Source organism: Pristis pectinata, chromosome 3, assembly GCF_009764475.1.
Source record: "Pristis pectinata isolate sPriPec2 chromosome 3, sPriPec2.1.pri, whole genome shotgun sequence".
Lineage (NCBI taxonomy): Eukaryota > Metazoa > Chordata > Chondrichthyes > Rhinopristiformes > Pristidae > Pristis > Pristis pectinata.
In genome coordinates, this window is record NC_067407.1 from 101,671,686 (window position 1) to 101,695,581 (window position 23,896).

Consider the following 23,896-nt stretch of genomic DNA (forward strand, 5'->3'; position numbering starts at 1 on the left):
AATTATTGAATAGAACCAGAGAGAAAAACTGAAAATACAATTACTTCCAAACCACAGAAGTAACCAATGATAATATATAACAATATAAAAATATGGATTTAAGATCCAGTGCTCAGTAATCTTGAACTATACAAAAATCATGTATTGGATATTAGATTCATCTCCTTATCTGTTCAATGTAGGTAATTTGTTATTCCAAAAAAACCTTCACTTTTAAAGCAGTGTGAATTTTTCAAAGAATACAAAATTGGTTCATGATTTAATAACTACCTCGTGACAGAGACTAAGAATCTTGTAAGTTCATCTACTACCTCATCTAAGTTACTTGTGGATGCAACTGCATCTTCTCTTGTTGAAGCTCTTTTTTGCAAAGAGTTCTGAACAGCCTGTAAAAAAGTTTGGGATGTTAACATAGTCAACCTCACTGCACTCACAAAACAATGGGTTCCTTAATATCTATAAAGTCTGTACGCTTTCCTTCCCAATTTTAGATAATAAAATGGAAACCTTCCATGTAAACTAGAGTAAACTCTAAACTGAACATGGGATTTTTCAAAGTTACATGTTCTCTCAATGGTATTCCAATTTTTCTAAATAATCCTAAACCTACCTCCATCTCCTATATTATCAACTTTATCTCCCATTTCATCCTGGTTTCTGCATCACTTCTTTTACTATCGTCTTCGGGTCAAGTCAATTAACTTGGGAAAGTGGTTTTGGAAGGAGAAATCAAGGGAATTCTCCCAATGCATTTCTAAACTCAACAGAAGGTCATTGTGATTCATCCAAGTTATCACCATTTAACTCAGCTTAGGCAATGATGGATAGACAATTAATGCTTTTATCATTGCACAATAAAAAAACTTGAGTTGCAAGTATCATCGTAATAATAACAAATTGACTTAAGACCATTCATTATTAAGATGTTTGTTATAAACTCCACTATTTGTGGACACTGATCTTAACTATTTTTATCTCAGTGAAACTTCATCTCAATAAATTCTAAAATTTTCTGAAGATTTATTCATGCATTTCATCAAATTGGTTGGTGAAATACATGAGATGCACTTAAAATGTTGATAATTTATTAGGTATGCAAATTCAATACATTTAATGATACATTTATTTTGCAAATTTGACCAATAATCTGCATGGTCACAGTTATTTCAAGTCATATTATGGTGTGAAAGCAATATTTAAAATAGATTAACCTGGCACATGGATTCAATTTTACTAACGAACACTATTTAGTCACAACTATGTTCATTAAACAGTGGGGAAAAGCAGTGGAATTAATAATGAAATATCAAAATAGTATGAAGAAATGTGGATGCAGCTGTAATTATAAACTAAAAGAGTACAGTCTTCAAAACATTTTGGAACCAATACAAACAGTGGCTTTGTTCCACTTCTTTGGCAAAGAATAAGGTCAGTTGAATATATACACAAGTATCATGACCTCTTTATAATGATGCAAATTATGAATATTAACTTCCAAGGAAAACTTGCTAAAAACTTTGAAATTGTCAAACTGAATTCAACATGTGGTTTTAGTGGAGACAAGTTAGGTAACCGATCTCTTGGTCAACTAAATCATTTAATGAGGCTGCCTGCCTCCATTTCAGATAAGCTTTTGTACTTAAGTCATGGAGGCAGAGATTCTCAAACTAAGACAATCCTGACAGATGAGGCAACAGGGATTAGTTCTACGAATTAAGTGTACTTATTGCTTTCCTTGGAATACAGAAGTTTGCCTACAAAATTAGAAGACATGATGTCCAATTCACCCCTCCCACGTCTCCAACACAAAATACAATCACTTGTCCTGTGATTTTGTATCTGACATCTGTTTTCCAGCAAAATGGCCACTAGCATATTAATTTGAAGTAGGTGGGGTCTTGAGTTGAGGTTGGTAGAAAAGTGGCTGGGGGACAGGGGAGAGAGTTGAGGTGGCAGGAAGTTCCCCAGCAAAGATTTGTAAACTTGCAGCAGGTATCAAGCTTGTCCAAGAACCTGCTAAGCCAAGTATCCACAAGGTACCCCAGGTTTTCACTGTGATCCTACATGTATAAGTGTGATCAATTATTCAAGTGAATGAAATCATGCAGGTCACAAAATTGTACCAGACATTTGCGGTAATGATGCATGTCCAACAATTTCCAACATTGGATGTGCACCCCATGACATCAATCATGCACTACACATTTCAAACCCTTGTGAAATAAACTAGAGTTCCAAAGTCCAAAAATAGACTGTCATGAACAATCACAAAACAAAACCAAGGAGCATAATATTTAGCTCCCAACTAAAGGGTAACTCTGCTAACAACTGAACACTTTGCCTAGCATTCCAAAACTCATTAGATACTACACACATGCACAGACTATAGATAAAACTACAAACACTTTTTGGGGAACGTAACAAGTGAGAAAATAATATTAGGTTTGGCTTAGTTATCATCCCATAGATACTGCAGTTGTAAGGCCAGGCAAGTCAGATGACTTTGGTCGTCTAGCCACCTCTGAGGGAGAGGCACAGAAATGCACAATTGTGAAGGCATTCTCTGCTGCAGCCTCCTCTCGCCATAGAGCTTGTGTGCTATTGGTAGTCTGGTTGCAATGAGGACTGTGCTTTTCAAGGAATAAAGATCCTTTCTTGATGCTGCACAGCAAGGTGGTGGAAACTGCATTACAATGATATTGGTTCCATTGGGACCTACACAATTCAATACATCCTTTGAGACTGAAGCCAGGCTAATGATCATTTTTAACTAATTTTGTGATCAATTTTTGAATATTGCAATTTGGCATTAGCATCACACATTACAACGTTTTAGCACATGATAAAAAGTTAGACACAATTTCTAAGCACTAACTCCATCAAATTCAGATAATGACTTCTCTCAGACATTGAACTTGAGTGTGTTTTGGACTTCTGTACCCTGAGTTCCATCGTGTTGTACTCCAATTCCAAAATTCAATTTCATTCAGTACAATGTTCAATCACCATTATAGAAGCACATTTAGTACAAGTGACTGAAGGAGAGGAATACATTTCGATTCCATTGCAATGCTGAAAGCAAAATCCAAGACTTACTGAATGACAGATGGCATTCCATCTGTCATTATGCTCTTTGTGCACTAGCAAGGATGGAGCTCAATCTTGCAAGGATTCCCCAGCATTACGCTGGGATATCACGTTTTTCAATCCTGCACTAGGTCAGATCAGACATAGGATCAGAGATCCCACTGATTTCAATGGACATGCCAGGACTGCAGCTTAAGATGCAAAGGGAAAAGTAAGTAGTTTTTTCTAAATTATTACTTTCATTTAATGATATTTCATCAGTTCTAAGTGCTCTTCTGTTTTCAAAGAAATATTTTTAATATCATTTATTTAATTTTTTTCTTTATATAATGATCCAGAATTCAGGAGCATTTTAAAAACTGTTGAAATCCTTGACAGCTTTGACAGGAGCAAAGTATCTCTTTCAGCTTTGCCTTCTATCAAAGCCTGTCAGGGGCATTATGGTGGCAAGGCTTTAAGGCTATGCTCTCCAAGACCTAATTGCCATTCAGACCTCATCATCAGTGAGGTTAGCCCTCAATGCCTGGACCAAGATTGTGCAAGTAGCTGAGGACCATGGGCAACAACTTCAAGCAGTGGGCCTGGTCCAGGAAGATTGAGTGCATTATATTATAGCTGCCAAAAATTCCACTGTAAAGCCAAGACAAAGAAACATAGTTCAAATGTTTAATTATAATGTTAAATACACAGTGGGCAAGATTGCTGATTTGTTAAACAGACTGCTCCATGGAAACAAGTGCTCAGAATATTGCAAATGCATGCTATAATTTGACACAAATAAATGTTCTTTTGTTAGCTACATTATGCTTTACTTCCTGATTAAAAGAAAACAACAGTCCGAAATATTCCAATCATTAAAAAAATAAATTATAAATTCACCTTGGTATACATCATCTGTCTATTTGTTTCCTACAAGACCTGCTCACAAAAGGAACCCCACAGACCTGTCGAATGGCTGTGTATGAAGGGTGCATTGGAAATCAAAACTATTCCAGGTTCTGTCAGTGCTCTGCACAATACTTGGAGAAAGTGGCAGTGGATGCCCAAACTGCAAAATAGGTTAAATTGTTCAGGTTCCTGTGTTCACTTACTTGCATTGCTGAGACTAAGCCTGTATGAGAGTACTGCTGTCAACTGTAGAACAATACTTTCATAAGCAATAGGATATAGATTTGCCCTTGATCCACTTTACTAACATACTGTACATACATAGTAACAGCTGTGCATTGTACTCTGCTTGCAAAATTCAATTTCATCGATTACAATGAACAGCCACCATTATAAATACACGTTTAACACAAGTGACTGATGGTGTGGGATGGATTTTGAATCTTTGTATTATTTCAGGGTATGATATTTAGAAAATGGGGGAAAGAAAACTGTAAAAGGTTAAGAAATTCATCTTGCGTAAAAAATAACTGGTAATAAAGCTGAAAGTTGGACCAAAATTTCTATTGTCACACTAAAGAACGATGCAAAGGTTAGGGCTTGTAGAATTAAGAATAATTAAACTTTAACAGCATAATAACCACTCTGGCTCTGAAAAAAAATTACATGTGGAATCTTATTTTAAGAAAATTAAAGTTGCAGATCTTTAAGATATTTCCATAAGTTTTTTGTTCTCCTTTACTACTTAGTTCCATGCACAAGTTTCAAAGTTCATTTCATTTCCTGTACAATAATTTAAATATTATTTATATTTCCCATTTTCTTCCACCTCCTGCTTTTCACTGAATTTTTTTAGTGAAGGTTTTTCAATCTGATTTGTTGAAAACCTCCTTGCAGTTTGCTCTGCTCACAGGTGCCAGAGATCACAGGAAAAATGTACCATACAGGATTGTGTACTTGAAATCTCTATTGACGAGCAAATCAGTCTCTGGACAACTCATTGTGAGGTTAATGGGAAGATCATGTGTAGCAATATTCTAGCATTTATCCCATTCAATATCACAAGAGAACTCTTAAAAATTTCCATTAGATATCCATTTAATGTGATGGAACATTTCACCTACAGTGTAAAGTACCATTGTAAGGAAATTTTATTACCCATTCTAAATTTTTCTTTCCTCGTTGGTGTTGTCTGGATAATCGCGCTGCCTCTTGTTCTGCATTTTCCACAATTGCTTTCTCCAAGTCACTTTGTATTACTGCTCCAGCTTTAGCTCCTGTTTCTGCAGCACATCTTTTTGCCATCTCCTGTTCATACTCATCTTTAGATTGTCTAGATAAGAGATAAAAGAGATATCAAAAAACCATGAAAGTAAAAAACTGATAAAAAAAGAGCTGTCACCTAGCAATGGAATGAATGTGAAGAGACATATGTAAACAAATAAATGAAAAGATTGGAAGAAGTGGTCACAATACTCTGAAATCAACTGGCCAAAAAATTCAGGTCAAGTGCACGTGGAATAAATTGTATCTCAACAACGCAAGGTTTGCTTCTGGATCTAGAATGCAGAATGAACCAGGGCAGAATTAGTGGTACCTAGGCCAAAGAGACCACAGCAGAAGATAATAATTGAGATGACACAAGTATGACAAAGTTCATAGATCAGAGAAAATCTGATTTGAGGAACTGAGAAAAGAGCAAGAAAATAAAATGGATAACAATTACACCAAACAATAGTGTCAAACAGAAATGGGAAACATTTAAAACGGTGTTGAACACCGAATATGAAAAATATTAATAAACAAGAAAAAAAAACAGGAAGAGCTAAATGATAAGTACATAGAGAGGGGAGAATAAAAATAAAAGGATGTCAAAAGAAGACAAAAAGAACTGTGAGCTAAAAACATCAGGGAAATATGATCAGTATTGAAAATAATGGAGAGGGCCGCAAATGGCAACAGACTCATAGGTGGCAAAAATAGGGCCCCACCCACATGGTCTTCTGGTTGCTTGTTGTCAAAAAGCCGCTCACACTGTTTCTGAATGTCTATGATCAGAGATATTGAGAAGCAGTTGAAAGACATTCAAAATATTTTAAAAAATTAAAATTAATTTAAGATAATCAAACTTACACAAATTTTAAAATATATTTTAATTAAAGTTTAAAATTAACAAGTAATTTACTTTCACTTACCACTTCTATCCAAATCGGCAATCACATTCAAATGAATGGCACTGTTTAAGATGTGCCAGCCAAGGCTGGTATACAGTGGAGGAGCAAGACACAAACTGTATCAGGGCCTTCAGTGCACTGCAGCTATCCAACAGTTTTGTACTATGTAAAATTATACTATGGCACCAACGGAAGCCAAAAAAGTTTCAGTTTACGTGCAATATAAAAGCAAAACTAAGTAGCTATTTGATGATGCTTGAGCAAATTACATAATTAATTCAAACATACAGTAACAGTGAATTACTTAGTGCAATGTACATAGGACTATGACAGCATGTCATCCACCAATTTAATCCAAACATCTACTTTAAAATAAACTTAATGGGTTATTGATATATCATTCAAATTTATGAAGCCTAAATCAATGAATGAAGAATTTAGTGTTGCCTAATACAGTGTATGACGGAGTTCTGTTTCAGTTAACTGTTCGTAACCCAAACAGTTTGCAAGTCAGAAATGCGGCCACATACTGAGTTCCCACACGGCAAAAGATGCCTGCAAATCCATCCTGCCAGCCGCCCAAAGGATTGATCATATGTACGGGCTGTACCTAAGTTAGGCACTCATAAGATGGGGAGAACCTGTACTGATGTTATATTGTTTAATTGTTTTAACATTCCAGACATTTAACCACTAATTTTCTCACCAAAACAACTACAAATTCTCATCCAGTTTAACATAATTAAAAAACAATTTGGTAATCAAAATTTCATATGCTCTAGGAAAAATTTAGGAATTTAATACATGTCAAAGTTAAATATTATGATTTAAATGGACATCAACTGTACCTTTTTAAAAAAAGTGCGTTTCAGAACATGGAAATGTGCTTGCCAAGTCATTTTAATAATCTGCCCCATTCCCCACCTGATCTTTCAGTCCTTGATCTCCAACATTGTGCAAGCATTAATGAACACTCTTCTCAGCAATGCATTAAACAATTTCATATCAAGACCACTGTTTTCATTTTTCTTTTTGAGGCAGCAGCTTTTAGGCATGATCCTCCATGTATGTGATGTGCTAATGCATAGAGGTGCTTGGACATTGAGTAATATCCAGCAGTGTGCAATGCCCATGAAGTCCAGGACTTGAGTGGGTGTGAAGGGGTGGAATCCTTCAAGGAACCTCCAAACACCACCCCCATATTATGACTTGATCCATTCGCACACTTAATTGCAATCTTGACGTTCCTGATCATGATCCCAAACAGCCACACGCGCAGCAGCAGATTACAATCCTGATGCCAACTCTAAGAGATGACTACCCCCAATCAAATTGCAACCCATCATCTCCTTCCTCCCTCCCACCACCCCACCCGACCCCTACTCAAACAAGTCCACCATTGCATCTTGGAACTGTGAACCACCACTTGTCCTCTGCTCAATGAAGACCTTTGAGCACATTAATATTCCTGTATACCTCTTCTACTGCACAGAATGCCTTGGCCCTTACATTAATCAAATTTTGTAGGAATGGACTCTCTCAACACTTATTTGCCTACCACTCACTGCATATTGTTAGACAGTGAAGAATTTCCAGACTTATTATTTTGATCAGTCACAGCAATTATATGTAAAAACTTTTCATACTATTACATGGAGGACATGGCCCACATATCACAGTAATGAAATGAGAAAGATACCTCCTTCAGGACAAAGCAGTGTGAAACTCTCCAGATAAACAGAAGTCTTCCTCATGCAAGTAACCATTTACAGCAGTCTATTTTTAATGGCTTGCAATAAAAATTGAGTTGATTATTCTCAAACTCATTTTATACTCTTTTTAAATGCCAGTGATTTTTTTTATATATAAAAACAAAACAGTTAATTTAATTGATGTAATTGTACTTCCGCTTGCTATCCCTGAAGGTTTCAGATAACAGCTTTAAACCATCATCGTTAGAAATAAGAAAAACAGTAGAAATTGGAGTGCTTGAGAATAGGTTTGCTTCATATAATTGGACCCTAGATCAAGAAATCCCACATGTAGCACCACCTCTCCTTCTTGTGTATGTAAACTTGAAGGCCAAGACTGTCAGAATTATTAACACTGGCTTGAAACAGCCAGCTGGTTAGCCTTAGTAAAATTCTCAACAAAGGTGGAAGATGATCAATAACACAGGTTGCCTCCTACCTCTGTTTGAATCTGCACATCATACTGAACAGCCCCGTTTTATTTACGTAAGCCTTCTGAGGCAGACTGAGTACCATGCCTATTAAACAGTGACTACATAGTGGAACAGCTTATCAAACAACACACAAAAAAAATGTTCAGCATCTTAGTGCTTGCTGGTCTCCCATTCTTCCATCATCCTGGTACATCAACCAAAGATTGAAGGCCACAGTTGTTTGCAAAGGTGCCAAGGATGCACTGCTCTATGAAGACATTGATCCTCCAATGTAGGGCCTCTATCGTTCATGTCCAGTGAAATGGAAGGTTAACACTCCAGTTAAAGTTATAATTACTGGGACAAGTTTGGATGAATTATGATAAATAGGCTGAAACATTAATCAATCTGACTGAATAAAACTTAATGAACAATCGCTATACATTCCAATATAATTGATAACAATAGTTAGGTCTGGTCACTTCATTGTTTTATATAGATGTTCTACCCTTGTCCATTTAATAAATTTAACAAGTAATTCAAAAGCACCCCAGAAACGTAATCCAACGCATTTACTCACTTTAGCACCTCTCTTAATATCCTAAGTTCCTGTTGCTCCAGTTCACTGATCTTATCCTCACCATCTGTCAAACATTCAGGTAGAACTCCTGCCAAGCAGAGAAAGTCATTTTTATAGTCACTTTGTACATGTTCTGATAGAAGGTTATCAACCTAAAACATTAACTCTATTTCTGCCTCCGCACAATACACCTGACCTGTTGTTGGGCATTTCCAGCATTTTATGTTTTTTTTTAATTTCAAGTTCCTGTACTATTTTGCTTTTTGACAGCAGATTAGATTAATAAACCTGATGTATTGTACAACAATTAGTGATTTCGTAGTCACCATTCACAAGATCAGATTCATTAATTTCTTTTGTTTAAGTTCCTCAGCTGCCTTGGTGGGGGGGGGGCGCGTGGAATTCAAGCTCACGTTTTCAGATTCAGTTGTCCAGTAACATAACTGAAATGCTACCTCGGGAGATAAATATTTGAAACAAGGCAAGATGCACACATGTACGTGGATGTACAAGCAAGTAATCCAATTTTAGATTACCTAAGCAAAAGGTCAGCATTGACACAATAAACCAAATGTCTTTCTTTTTAAACGATAAAAACTTCCTTTGATTTTATTATGAAGTAAACTCGATAATCAGGCCACTTCATAAATCAAGTTCAAGAACAATCAGATTCTTCCAAAAATAAAATCAAATTGTTCCCCTCACTACTATGTTTTTCTTAAAAACAGTTCAAATTGATAATTCCTTTTAATACATACAATCATTGATCCTATGAATCCAATGGATTACAGAAGTCTCATTTGGTGATTAAAGTTTAACAAAAAAAAGTCACCATCTTCAGATGCAAGGTGGTTTTCACAAGGATGAGGACTGGGAAGCCTGCCTTCATGGCAACCTTTTTGTGTGCCTGGATGAAATCTATCCTAGGGTATAATCGAAAGGGAAGAGATTGCTGGGCCTCTGACAAAGATATTTGCATCATCTTTAGCCACGGGCAAAGTACCAGAAGAATCAATCTCAACACAGGTTGGGATCAAGAGCAACAAACAATCTGCTGGAGAAATTCAGCGGATTGAGCAACATCTGTGGGAGGAAAGGAATTGTCGACATTTGATGGACTGAAGAGCGGTGTAAGATGACAAGCAGGTAGTGCCAGGTAGGGGAGGGGAGCAGGGATGGAGTTGGGAGCCACTGGCACATGAGTGATAGATGGAGGCAGACAAAAAGAGAAAAAAAATATGGAGAGGCAGATAAGGCAACGGAGGCGGAGGGGAGTGTGAAGATTGGAGACAGTTGCTGGAGGGAGCTAAGCAGGAACACAAAGGGCTACCAGTGTTGGACTCAGTACTAAGGAGGTGAGAATGGGAACCATTAGGGGAGAGGTCAATGGCAGTTGAAACCAGAACAAGATAGTGTGTGAGGTGTGTGGGGGGGGGGGGGGGGGGGGGGGGGGGAGGGGGGAGGGGGAATAGACCCATGGGTGGTGTATAGTGGATGGATGGAACCAGGAGGAGGGAGGGAGGGAAAGGGGGGAGAAAACAACCCACCAGAGGAAAGGGTTACCTAAAATTGGAAAACTCAATATTCATGCCATTGGGTTATAGACTACCCAGGCGGAATAAGAGGGGTTGTACCTCCTGTTTACATTGGGCTTCATACTGATAGTAGAGGAGGTAGAGGATGGACAGGTCAGTGTGGAATTGGAAAGGGGAATTGAACTGCCATGCAACTGGGAGCTCCAGATGGCCAATGGGGACCAAGCATAGATACTCTGTGAAACAGTCGCACAGTCTAAGCTTGATCTCACCATTATGGTCTCCACCTTCATCAGGAACAGCAATTGCAGTAGGCAAGGTTGGAGGAGATGCATGTGAACCTTTGCCTCACCTGGATGGGCTGTTTAGGTCCATGGTTGGTAATGAGGGAGGAGATGCAAGGACAAGTGTTACACCCCTGCGAGGGCAGGGGAAAATGCCAGAGGTCAGGGAGGGGTGAGCCGACCAGGGAGTCATGGAGGAAGTGGTCCCTGCAGAAGGAGGAAAGGGGTGGGGAAGAGAAAATGTGGCTGGTGGTTGCAACTGGCAAAAATGATGAAGGATGACATGCTGGAATCAGAGGCTCATAGGGTGAAAGGTGAGGACTAGGGGAACTCTATCTCTGTTCTATCTGGAGGTAAGCAGGGTGAGAGCAGAACTAAGAGAAACAGAGGAGATTCAAGAGCGACCTCCATCAACCACAGCAGAAGGGAAGCCACACTTCCTGAAAAAGGAGGACTTTTCAAATGTCCTGGGGAAAGACTGGGTCATCATTCCAGAACTTTTCTCAATCATTCTTACCATGACATTGTACTTCCACCTCCAACAAACTTCCTACTAGAGTGGAGCTAATGTACAGAACAAATGGAAAACTGTACCTGTCACCTCCACTCCAGGATCAGAGTTCACTCCAACACCAGTAATAGATTTGTAGAGTCCAAAAAATACTTGTTCAGAGGCTGAGTTTCAAATCAATGAAGTAGGAGACAAAGGGACTTACACAAAATATCCTTAAAAATAAGATCCTCTACCAACCTGGCCCCAATGCACAACAGCAGCACAACCACCTCCCTCCCACCTAATAATAAAGTTGCATGACAAGACACTGGACAATGTGGCCCACATTTCATATCACAATAGTGACCTCTCAGCAAAGGTAGACAATCAGTGAAGAAATTCACTCTTGCTTTCTGCACAGAGTAACATTTGATCATGACCTCTAATCCAACACAACAAGTAGGTGGAGCTGAATCCACAGTCAGATCAGCCATGATCTTATTGAATGATGAAGCAGACTTGACGGGGTAGGTGGCCTATTCCTGTTCCTATTTCTTATGTTCTTTAACACAAATGCACATCTACCAGGCAGCGATGATCTGTGCTCTCTTGAACACTTCTAAGATGCGGAATACCTACAGCATGCAGCTCAAAGCACTAGAGAAGAACCACCACTGTCATCTCTGCAAAATCCTCCAAATCCACTGGCGTAATGAAGAAACCCATGTCAGTATCCACAACCAGGCCAACATCCTGGCTCCCATGGGCAGGAAATGCTTGCTTGCCCAAGATTAGACTCCAGAAACAGACACTCTACTTTTGAGCTCTGCCACAGCAAGAGATTACCTGGTAGATGGAGAAAACAGTTCAAGGAAGTTCTCAAAGCTTCCTTGAAGGTGTGACATGCCCACCAATGCATGGGAATCCCTAGCACATAAACATTAAATCACATGGGATAACAATGGAAACCTCCAGTCTCTCCATTAGAATCGAAGCATAAGTGGCAAGAGGAAGCCATGTACCCGTCCTCCCAATCAAGCACCTTCTGTCCAACCTGTTACAGAGTTTGCAGGTCCCATATTGGTATCATGAGTCACCTCAGAATTGGAGTGGAAGCAAGTCATCATCAACCCCTGAGGATGGGCTCAAGAATGGCTGGTACAAAAACAAATGTAGTTTTAGAGCCTTTCAATGTCTGGGTGGGTGGGTGGGGAGTATGCAATGTGTCAAACTTTTCTAAAGAAACAAGAAAAAGTTAATATATTTATAACTTTTGGGTATCCCAAGGAATGATGAAAAAAACAATTTCAATCCAAATTGCAGGACATCAAATAGATAACTTCGACACTAGTCGTTACCCAGGTTGGTTCCTTGGTGTGGACTTATGGTGGTTGGGATGAGGGTAACCTGAATTTATTACCAATCTGACCAAAGGAACATCTTGTGAATGGTAGAACGAGCTACATTCACAACTCAAGACTTTACACAAAAGCAAGACGAACTTCACGGGGGTGAGAAGTGAATAAATTAACAAGAGCTGAACTATTAATGCATTAACAACAAGCAGTGGAAAGTGGTCAATGAAATTTTCAGTACAAAATCTAAAGACAAAATTCCACTTCTGCAATTAAATGACCCCTAGAAAGGAGAAAATATTTATCTAAAAAGTTACATAAATGCACGGGGGGAAAAAAAGGAGGAAATCCAGCAGCATGAGGTGTATACAGTAAATAAGAGATATAAACTAAAAAGTTGGTAAAAAGGAGCTTGAACAGAAGCTGGTAAGAGATAACTATTGAAACTTATACAGGAGATTTTGAAATGTTAAGAGCAAGTGAGTAACAATGGAGAAAGCAGGCCAATTAAAAATAGGTACAAGTGTTCCTACAATTAATGATATGAAAATGGTAAACTTAAATGAATATTTAGTTTAAATTTTCACCATGGAAAGTGGAAAACAAAATACTAATGATACAAGGCAAACTGAAAATAAGTTTGAGGAAAAATTCAGAGCAATTAAAGTTTTTGGTAAAAGTAATGGAGAAAATAATTCAAATAAATTTCCAGGACCTTATGGTTTCCACCCAAAGACATTAAAAGAAACAGGAGAAGTTTTCAAAGTTCACAAGATTCACAAGTTTGTGACACTGGATTGGAAAGATACATTATATAAAACAAAACTAGTGGATCTATAGTTTCTTATGTCAACTATGGAAAGCTACTGGGATCTATTATTGGCAACAGGGTGACTGAGCATTCGCATAAGCATCAGTTCACAAGAGAATCTTACAGAATGTACAGGTGACAGTTAATGGATTTTGTTATTATGGACTTAAAAGATATTCGATAAAGTCCCATTCAAGAGATTGTGTGCAAAAACCACAGCATGCAGAAGCAACTTTGTGACTCCAGCTAGTCATTGGCGAGGTGGTAAGAGACAAAAGGAATAAAGAGGAAGCACTGTGATAGGTGAAGTATCACATATGGTATTTGTCAGACGTCAGGACTGGGTCACAGCTTTCACCATACAACAAGAAATGGATAAAGGAGTGAAAGGTTTACATACTGAAATTTGATTAGGGCTGTATTAGAAAGAACATCAAATCATGTTGATGGGCAAGTTACAAAGGAACAACATGCATTTACGTAGTATTTCTAACATAATAAAATGTTGCAAAGCATTTCACAGCAGCATAGTTGGACATAAATTAAGCGAATGGACATGACTGTAGTAGATGATATCTACTATGGAGAAATGCAAGTTCATTCAGTGTAGATTATCAAACAAAATATCAAAAGATTTCTTAATGACAAAAGCCTATATATTGTAGAGCTGTACAGTACAATTGGTTGCACTGGTACATAGATCATTAGAAGTTAATGTGCGAATGGGGAAACTTATTCTTAAAAGCTAATGGAAAGTTGATGTTTATTTTGACATGGAGAACATAAAAAAGGGTAGGAATTTATGCTAAAGTAGTACAGGGCCTTCACCAGACCACATCCTGACTACTGAGCTCACGTTTGGGTTGTATATCTCAAGATTAATATGTTCTTGGAGGTAGTGCAGGACCAACTCTCCAGATTGTTACCAGGGTTGATAGGAATACACTTTAAGGATGGATTGCACAATTTTATCCTAATTGTGAGATCCAATTGAGATATTTAAAATGATAAACTAATTCAATAATGATAGAGAAACAATTTTCTCTGCAATATTGCTTGTTAACTATATAAAATTGGGAATTTAAAAAAAAAATAAAGTAGTGAAGTAATTCCCCCAAAAGACCATCACTGTGGGACCATAGTTATAAAATATATCAACCAAAGTGCAATTGTCAAACCTTCATAACGTCACGTATTATGAAGATTTCACACCAAACTCCTGCAACTTTGGTGTTTAAACAAAATAATATTTTGGTAAAACTTTGCTCACAGGGCCATGTGCTTATCACTTAAATTTTCTACTGCAACTATCAATAATACTTTATAATTTAGTTGGCTTCTTACCATTTCTCTCCTGAATCATTCGAAGAGCTTGTAATTGCAATTCTACATTTTTCTGTAACATCAATGACTTAAAGACTTGAAAATCTTCTGCAGCTAGTACTGGTTGGAAGACAGGCTATTTAAAAAAAAAGCTCAATTTGAAAATTCAAGACATACAAACATACATTTTTGTTAAAGAACAGTGACATACTTCATTGAACCATTTAACAGCACATTAGATAGAATTCTGTTGACCAACATCTCAAAGAAAACAGAAGACCATTGTAAAAATTCTACACCAAATAAGCTTTCTCATTGAAAATGTTTTGCAATACTAAAAAAAATACTAAATTTTAAAAGAAAAACTATTACACACAAGACAATTCTCCATGCAACATTATTACCTCAATAATCCTGAATCATGGAGGCCCTGATGTTAACCATCATCATCTGGCAGAAATTAAGCTCCGGGGGGATTGGGTGTGGAGGTGGGTGGATAGGGAGATAATTGACTGGCAGTGAAAATTACAGGAATCACTAGCCTCCATCATTCTTGCTTCTTTTCCGCCCTGTTAATTAACTTACTCCTTTAAACAACAATTGAGTCTCAGAGAGAAAGACAACAGGGTCTTGATTTAAATATGTGCCAGGATTAGAATACTGTCAGAAGCCTGATTGTGCGCCTGAAGAGCCATAGAAGACAAGTATCATTTTCTGTTTAAAAATGTGAGCTTCACAAGGAAACACAGGGCCTTCCCCTGTTCTGGGCTATTCCCTCAAATTAGGGCCACAATACCAACCGCACCTCATTAGTGACTGGACTACTTTTTTTTCCCCATACTGGCCTGTTTTCTTCTTCCCCCCCCCCCCCCCCCACCCCCCAATCACAGCCAGTCAATTCACTCTCCTTCCAAATGCACATAGTGGATGGTTGGCAGAGTCTTCACTCCTCTGGCCTTACTCAGATCCCCGTGTTCCCCAATGTCTGCACTGCCTCTCCACTTTGGGTTTATGTAAACATATTGAAGCCAAAGTAGTTATTAAAACTGCTTATCATGATCATGATACACATTTGCTTAAGACCCAAATCAGCTATACTTTAGTCCCCAAAAATATACTTTATTCATTGTACAATACATGTTGGCATTCTCAGTGTCATAATTCTATTTATTTACAAGATTTACATTATTTCAGCATAGTATCAATTTTTCCTTCACATACATTCCTTGAGCAAACAGCCAAAGAGTTTTTTTAAACCCCATTCAGCCATCATTGTGCATTGACAGCAGGACCTTACACTGTGACCTTTTCCTGTACTGCCTTTGCAGTAGCTACACCAAGCTTCAGTGTGTCCCTCAGTATGCTATCATGAACCTTGTGATATGTCAGTCTGTAACATTCAAATAGGGATAGCTCCTTGCACTGGAAATGTTGCAAGTTTCAGATAAAGCCAGAGAACATCTTTCATGGAGTTGATAAGTTTTCCAGGAGCAGTTGCCTCGGTGTGCATCCCTCAGAAAAGTGTGCAGAGCACAGAGTTCAGTGTTATACAGTCAACTGGGATGAGTCTCCACAAAGACCACTGTATTTCTTTCCAGACATTATCAGCAAGCACACATTCCATAAGAAGGTAGATGACAATCTCATACTCAGGAGAGCAGCCACAAAATTACTATATTTACAAGATTAAGTGGGAAGTTGTGTATTCTGCAGCAAATGAATCACTTTCTGACTCCCCAGAGGCCTACTCCTGCTCCTAATCTGTATGTTCATATTAACTAAACACAAGTCAGGAGTGTGATGAAATACACAGATAGGATGAACTTAGAACAGAGAAGGCAAAGTGAAGATTTGATAAAGTGTTTAAAATTATGAATGATTTATACAGAATAAAGAAAAATCATTTCCAAGGACAAGATTTGTTAGAGGTCGGAAGCTGAGGCGATACGGTGAATGAACAGAAGTAATGCAAGGTACATTTATTTACTGCAAACAGTGGTTAGATTTTGGAAGGCACAGCATCCAGATTTAATAGTAGCCTTCAAAAGAGAATTTGATGAATATTCAAAGAAAGCAAAACGTGTTGTAACAATAGGGGAAAAAAAGCAGGGAGTGGACCAACTGGATTTTTTTTTAATAAAAGGAACTAGTGCCAACTTGATGCATGGGATCATTTTGCACTGGATTACAGCATTATGCCAAGATCTTAATTCCAGGGCATCACCAATTTGAATCACATGCCAAACATTTCAGATTTCTGACTTCATGTACTATTTGCAACTGAAACATTTAATTTCTTTTAAAAAAAATGAAATGCTTAACTGGTTCACAATTGCATTATTCCAATGATAATCAGTGACTCGGCCTAGCAAACAAAGGAGTAATAACATTTAATTTTTAGCTAATTTTCCGTTTATAAAAGAACACCACCAGCTTCTACAGATCAATAGTATTTACTTCCCCACCCTGCCAACTTCAGAATATTGATATCTCATTATTGGCCTCATTCAAAGTTTACAAGGAAAGTTTGGCTCTCAAAATGTCAAGACTGGATGTCTAGAATGCAAATCCACCAATTACCATTAAATGGAGGAAATAATTTTTTATCCACCAGATCCATGAAATTAAGTATTCTAAAAGTAGCATTAGAGGAGCCTACATAATTAAAATTCTTCCAAGGCCCAACCTATTGGCAAGCAGGACCTCTGACCTGCTTCAAATGACCAATCCCACTCCAAATGGCTTGAAGAGCCTCAAGACCCAGCCCCCTGACTCACCAGCCACACATGACAATTCACCAGTATTCCCACTTTTCAGTTATGCCGGGGATCCCCTACAATACTGAGCTCACTCGCTCTTTGCCTATAAATACTGGAATTCTAACATCAATTAACTTTCAATTATACTATCAAAATACATTAATGTTCAAGTCCCTTAAATGTAACTAGAAGGTCAGCCACATTAATACTGAAGCAATACTATCAGTTATAACTTGGGCAGAATTGAGTGCAGTGGCAGTTCATGAAAAGGCTAGACTGGGTCAGGACCATGTTTCCTAATTCTAGCCCATAAAGACAGCGCAAACCAATTGCTAATACAAAAGTGTTTAAATATAGAATGATATTCCTGGGAAAAATAACATAGCTCTTTATGACATATTTCTTTAAGGTTGTTTGCAACTGCATTAAAGTATAGTTAGATAAAAAGTAAAGGATTTAAGCTGTTAAATGGCTTGAGCAGTTCAGGTGCTGCCTGGGTCAACAGTAGGAGGCTGTCAGCTAACAAAAGAGCAAAAAGATTCCACTAGTATGCCGAACTCAATGAAGAGCTACAGATGCCATGGAGACAGTAATTAGCAAAATGTAATTGCAGGAAAAGGGCTGAGAAGAATTGTAGACAGGATGGCTGATTTATGAAATGCTGAAAGTGATCATATGGGCATAGCCTTCAAGTTGGAAGGTAAATAGTGTATGATAAGATATATTTATTAGTCACATGTACATCGAAACACACAGTGAAATGCATCTTTTGCAGAGAGTGTTCTGGGGGCAGCCTGCAAGTGTCGCCACGCTTCCAGTGTCAACACGTGTCTTTGGAATGTGGGAGGAAACCGGAGCACCCAGAGGAAACCCACACAGACATGGAGAGAACGTACAAACTCCTTACAGACAGTGGCCGGAATTAAACCTGGGTCGCTGGCGCTGTAATAGCGTTACGCTAACCGCTACACTAAGGTACTGGCTTTAATTGTAAGTTGGTTGGAATACAAAACTTAGAAGACCTTGTTACAATTGTACAGGGCTTTAATGAGATCTTATATGGAATACTGTATGCGATCTTAGCTTCCGCACCTTAAGGCAAGGCAATATTTGCTTTGGAATCAAGTCCAGCAGAGTTCAAGGAAGAATGGCTTTTGCTCACTAGAGTTTAGGAGAATAAAATGTCACCTCATTAAGATATATAAGATAATAAGAGGGATTGAAAGGACAGCCTCTAGCTGCAAAGTCTATAATTAGGGGCTGCAGTGCTAGGATAAGGAGATGGCCATTTAAGACTGACATGAGAAGAAGTTTTTTGGAATTTTCCATGAGGTCTGTGGATGCTCACATATTGAGGATTTTTGAGACTAAGATTGCTAGAGGATAAGGGATCTGAGCAACAAACTGGATTTGAGAAGGCTCGACAGATCATAATAGCCTACTTCTAATGTTCAAATGTGGGAATCAATGCACGTGTACAATATAAATGTTACTAACCTATTAAGAGAAATGTAAGTAACAACATCTGTGGTTTGAAAGACATGAAATTATTTCATGCCAACCTGAAGCTTAGCTGGAATTTTATTTTGTGATGTAATTATAAATAGTTAAGAGAACTCCAATATATGGAATTTACTGAAGGAAAGGAAAGGATTAGAACATTCCCAACTACAAGAACAATGCAATATGTTGCAAATCCACAGACACAGCTCTTTCACAAAGTGGAGCTACTATTAGAGCTAAACAAACTTTTAAAATACATCACTGGAAATAACATTTTTGACCAGTAAACCTTGCACAAGTTATTCTTCAATGCAATTTCTGAAAAATATTAGTCTTTCCACTCAATATTAATAGTCTTTCCACTCAATATTAATAGTCAGATTAAAAAATCAATGGTATACTGTCAAAGATTCAGATATGTTGAGGTATAGATATAATACCATTTATTTGTAAATCACTTTTAATATAGCAAATTGTTCCAAGAGTCTTCACAAGAGAACTTTAAAACAAAATTTGCCACCAAGCCACACACAGAAATTAGGACAGATGACCAAAAGCCTGATCTGAGGTAGTTTTTATGAAATATCTAAAAACTGGAAAGAAAGGCAAAGAGGTGCATGGAAGAAATTTCAGAGCTTAAGGCTTTATCACTAAAGACTCCCAACAATGATGCAATGAAATCTGAGGATGGCAAGAGGCCAGAATAAAAAGAGTGCAGGCCCAGAATGAGTAGGAATCAGTCAGATTATCAGGTATCTTTCACATGGTGACATGTCTTAAATCACTGGAAGAAGGGCTTGGCCAAGAGACGAGAGAAAATGTGAACCAAAATAAAAGCAAGCCTCGTTCTTTTCAATAATTCAGGTTCTGAATGTCATAAAATTATTACTCTATATAGCACGTCAGATGTAGTCTGAGACTTTGAATCCAAATGACAGCAATCACAAAATTTGCTTCTTTACCCGAAATGACTCAGACTGTGCAAGTGGGGAATTGCAGGCTTCCAAAAACTGGTCTTCCTGGATCCCAACATCTTGAACGTAGCCTTCTAGCAATTGTTCAACCTAAAGCAAAGGAAAGTAAACTAATATTCAAAGAGGAAGGAACCACCCAAAACAGACAAATGAACAAATTTAATATTCAGTTCTTACATGAAAACTTCAGAGGTTTTATGTCTGTAAATTCAATTGTAAAGGCAGACGATTTCACAAATACTAATATAATACTCTTAGACGTTTTAAAAGGAGAATGAAACACGTAACTATGACATCATACTGTTTAACATTATAATCCAAAGAACAGTAAAACAAAAAAAAATTTTTTTTAAAAATACTCTTGGTAGCAAAGGAGTATCATTGGATTCAACCAATCTTGCAAGTTGAGAGGAACAAAAGGAACAAACAAGATGGGACAGATTTTCCCTTGCCCTCCACCCCTAAAAGAAAAAAGAAACTGTTGACTGACTACCACTGGGCTACACTATTTATTCCAGCATGTTCCAGGGCACAGAATTTTGCAAGGACAATGCTGCTTGACTGGCTGAATTCTTTCAGTCTTGCTGCTTTTGCTCTGCTCAACTCAAAGCCCCCTTGTACATAGATTACATTGCCATCTTCTGTTCAGAACTTCCATCAGTCCATAGATTGTGGCACTCCATGCAGAGGTTCCCCTGGTCTCCGGTACTGCAAAGGATGGATCTAACCATGTTGCTGTGCAAAATTCCTTTTGGTTGGATTGTTCAGTACCACCTTTCTCTCACAGAAAAGCTGTGCAGAAGAATACACCTTTCACCTTCCTGCACAGACTGTCAAAGTTACTTGGTAGAATGTCTCACCACCAGAACTTTCAAACAAGCACCAAGATTTTGCTTAATTGATGGTGAAAATGACCCTCCTCATCAGATCCTTCATCCTCCAGGATATTTATATTATCATATACTGCTCTCAAATCAACTGTAAGTGATAAGACATTCATCAACATCCTGACAGAATCCACATTTGTAGAGAATGTTCAACAAACTAAAAGAGGACTCTGAGGCTACACCCAGGGACAAACGTCAACTATGGCTGCAAGACTATTAACTTGCTGAAAGACACCCAGACTGATGGAAACCTGCTGGTCTTTAAATGCTTGGAGCTATCCACAATTAAATATCGCAGATTGGTACATTCTAAAAGACCAGAACCACTAGTTTAAGAGCACATAGAAATTTGGTGCACCATCACAAAGTCTGCCACCATTGCACATCCCTCAGACTGCATGGTCATGGAATTTAGATAAATAAAACATTGACAGAATAAATATAATTTGAATCTTGTACATAAATGAAATGCCCTGTACTATGAAGCATATATTGCAAATACACACATTATTCAAAACAAATTAAGGAAAAGAAAGCAATTACCTTAGGGGACATGCATAAGAAATGTTTAAGTATCAAATGTTTCACTCCTGCATTGCATGCACCCACCTCCAACCCACAGTTAGCACTGCAAGTGATATTGGTGAAGACTTGGCTTCTCTTGTGCAAATTGTAAGGCAAATAATCACATGAATCAAACCAAATGCAACTTCATCCCTGAGAATTCCATGAATTCCCAGGCACTTCTACAGTTTTGTGCTGCAGAATAAATATGTTGTCAATCTATGTAAACAAGTTGCATGTAAGCACAAGCCTCCACATTGTTTTCGTTCAAAGTCCAACTCTGGCCACAGTGTGACCACCTGGTTAGTCCCTCACAAGAAGTAGAGAATCATTAGGTCTGAAGTGCTCATGGAACATTCAATATGCAGTGCAGTACCAGTAGGGTGGGCATTTTAGCCTGAAAGATCTGGAGTTTGCTCCAGAGTCCCATAAATTTCAGCATTTCTTGTACAGTATCCATGACAGATGATGCATCACAAATCACAGAATTTGGTTAGGGCATTTCTATTGCAAAACCAGCAATAACTTGATTGGAAGCATCAAGCAAAAAGTTACAAGAGAGATGGTCAGAAAATTGACAAAATACTCAATGACCTGTGCAGAAATGTATATTGGAAACAGAACAATGGTTAATAAGGAAAACAAAAGGCAGGCACAGTAGTGTAGCGGTTAGCATAACGCTATTATAGTGCCAGTGACCTGGGTTCAATTCCCACCGCTGTCTGTCAGGAGTTTGTACGTTCTCCCCGTGTCTGCGTGGGTTTCCTCCGGGTGCTCCGGTTTCCTCCCACATTCCAAAGACATAGGGGTTAGGAAGTTGGGGACACGCTATGTTGGTGCTGGAAATGTGGCAACACTTGCGGGCTGCCCCCAGAACACTCTACACAAAAGATGCACTTCACTGTGTGTTTCGATGTACATGTGATTAATAAAGATATCTTACTTTAAAAGTAAGAGGCGAGATTTTTGCACGAGGGTAATGATGGCACTTTTGAATGAGGGGGCAGTGCCTGATGAAATAGTACTATTTACAAAGTCAGCAAGCAAAGGGAGCAGGAAGGAAAGATTTTAAACAAGTTGGAGTTTTAGGTGGTGGAACTTTTGGATGAAATGAACTTGAAGACATGGAGAGTGTACGAAAATATGGGAAATGGACCATACGATGACAGGAGTTCAGAATTACGGTAAGGAGTGGAATGGGGAAGTTTGGCATGTTGGTCAAAAGTAAAGGAATTAAACAGTATGATCAATTAACTAAATGGTCTCCCTGTCAGTAACAGAGCAGTTCAGGAATTTCTTGCAGGTTTTGGAGTTGAGAATGGAAAGGGTGGTGATAGTGGAATTTAAGGCAGCTCATAGCAGAGTAAAGGAGGATGTCAGCTTTGCTCTTCAGAGTGATTCTGGACCAATGAGGCAATTTTGGCAATAGTACGAAATGCATAAAAGTTTGTTGTGCTACAGTCAAATCTGGTAATGAAATCCAAACCAGTTGTGTACTATTTATACTTACAGCACAAAGATAGGGTCTAAGAATGATTTGGGTGGGAAGCAGTGAAGCTCTTGAGAATAGGGAATCCAATTGAAGGTTAGTAAGCTGTTGATAAAATTAACATTGGCAGAGGTATCAAATAAATGGAGAGCAAAAAGAGTAGACAGTTAGAAAATGCCGTTACAAAAGTAACCAGGGCAAAATATTTCTTCCTCAGAAGGGAACAGAAAGATATACATGGAGAGGAATGCAAGGAGGTGATCAGAGATGCCCTGAACAATGATCAAGGACATAGGAAGAGAAGGGGCAAATAAGTTGGGGGTAAACCATGAAAATAATGGGAAAATAGCAAAATAGCAAATTCTAGTGGGACTAGAGGTCAAAGTAAAGACCAAGTCATCAGAGGTTAAAGTAGAAAAGAATGGAGAGTATTTCTTTGAAAAATATCCTCTGGAGACAAAAGGATTTCAGCTTCATGAAGCCACTAGACACATGAAAACAATTCCACATAGAAAATTATTTTTTTTGTTTGGATGAAAACTGAAATAAGTACCCACATCCAGATGTTGGAGGAATGTTATTTTTATACTGAAGGTTTCATTTACTAAGATCTTAGATCTCCACTGTAATTCCAAGACATATTTTGTCCATATGTGTTTCCAATAAATTTCAAGAGTATTAGCTGCAATGTATAGAGAAATCTACTTTAAATGTTAGTTAAAATCAGGCACAGAACAGTTTGAGCAACTTACGTACAAAATCCTCATCCTTTGACGAGAGAATACAACTAGCAGCATGCAAACAATGCTGTGTGTTGTCATTGAACTTGGCAATGAAATTACACTGATGAATTTCTTTTTCAAATACATCACCTTATTGTCCCTTGCAAAAAAAATGAACTGCTAGAGGAAGTCAGTGGGTCAGTTGGTATCTGTGGAGGGAAATGGGCAGTCAATGTTTCGGGTCCAAATGAAGGGTCTCAGCCCAAAACATCGTCTCTCCATTTCCCTCCACAGATGCCGCCCA

General features: G+C 38.1%; 1 protein-coding gene across 2 annotated transcripts in view; it reads right to left on the bottom strand.

The window, feature by feature from the left end:
* The window catches only part of cfap36 (cilia and flagella associated protein 36), a 53,585-nt gene that overhangs the window by 21,953 nt on the left and 7,736 nt on the right, over positions 1 to 23,896 (bottom strand). For both annotated transcript variants that reach the window (XM_052013041.1, XM_052013040.1), the window contains exons 3-6: positions 19,919 to 20,020; positions 14,716 to 14,830; positions 8,894 to 8,981; positions 5,134 to 5,308 (exon numbers count right to left, since the gene is read on the bottom strand). In XM_052013041.1, the coding sequence (XP_051869001.1) occupies positions 5,134 to 5,308; positions 8,894 to 8,981; positions 14,716 to 14,830; positions 19,919 to 20,020 (480 nt within the window). The remainder of the gene's footprint in view (positions 1 to 5,133; positions 5,309 to 8,893; positions 8,982 to 14,715; positions 14,831 to 19,918; positions 20,021 to 23,896) is intronic.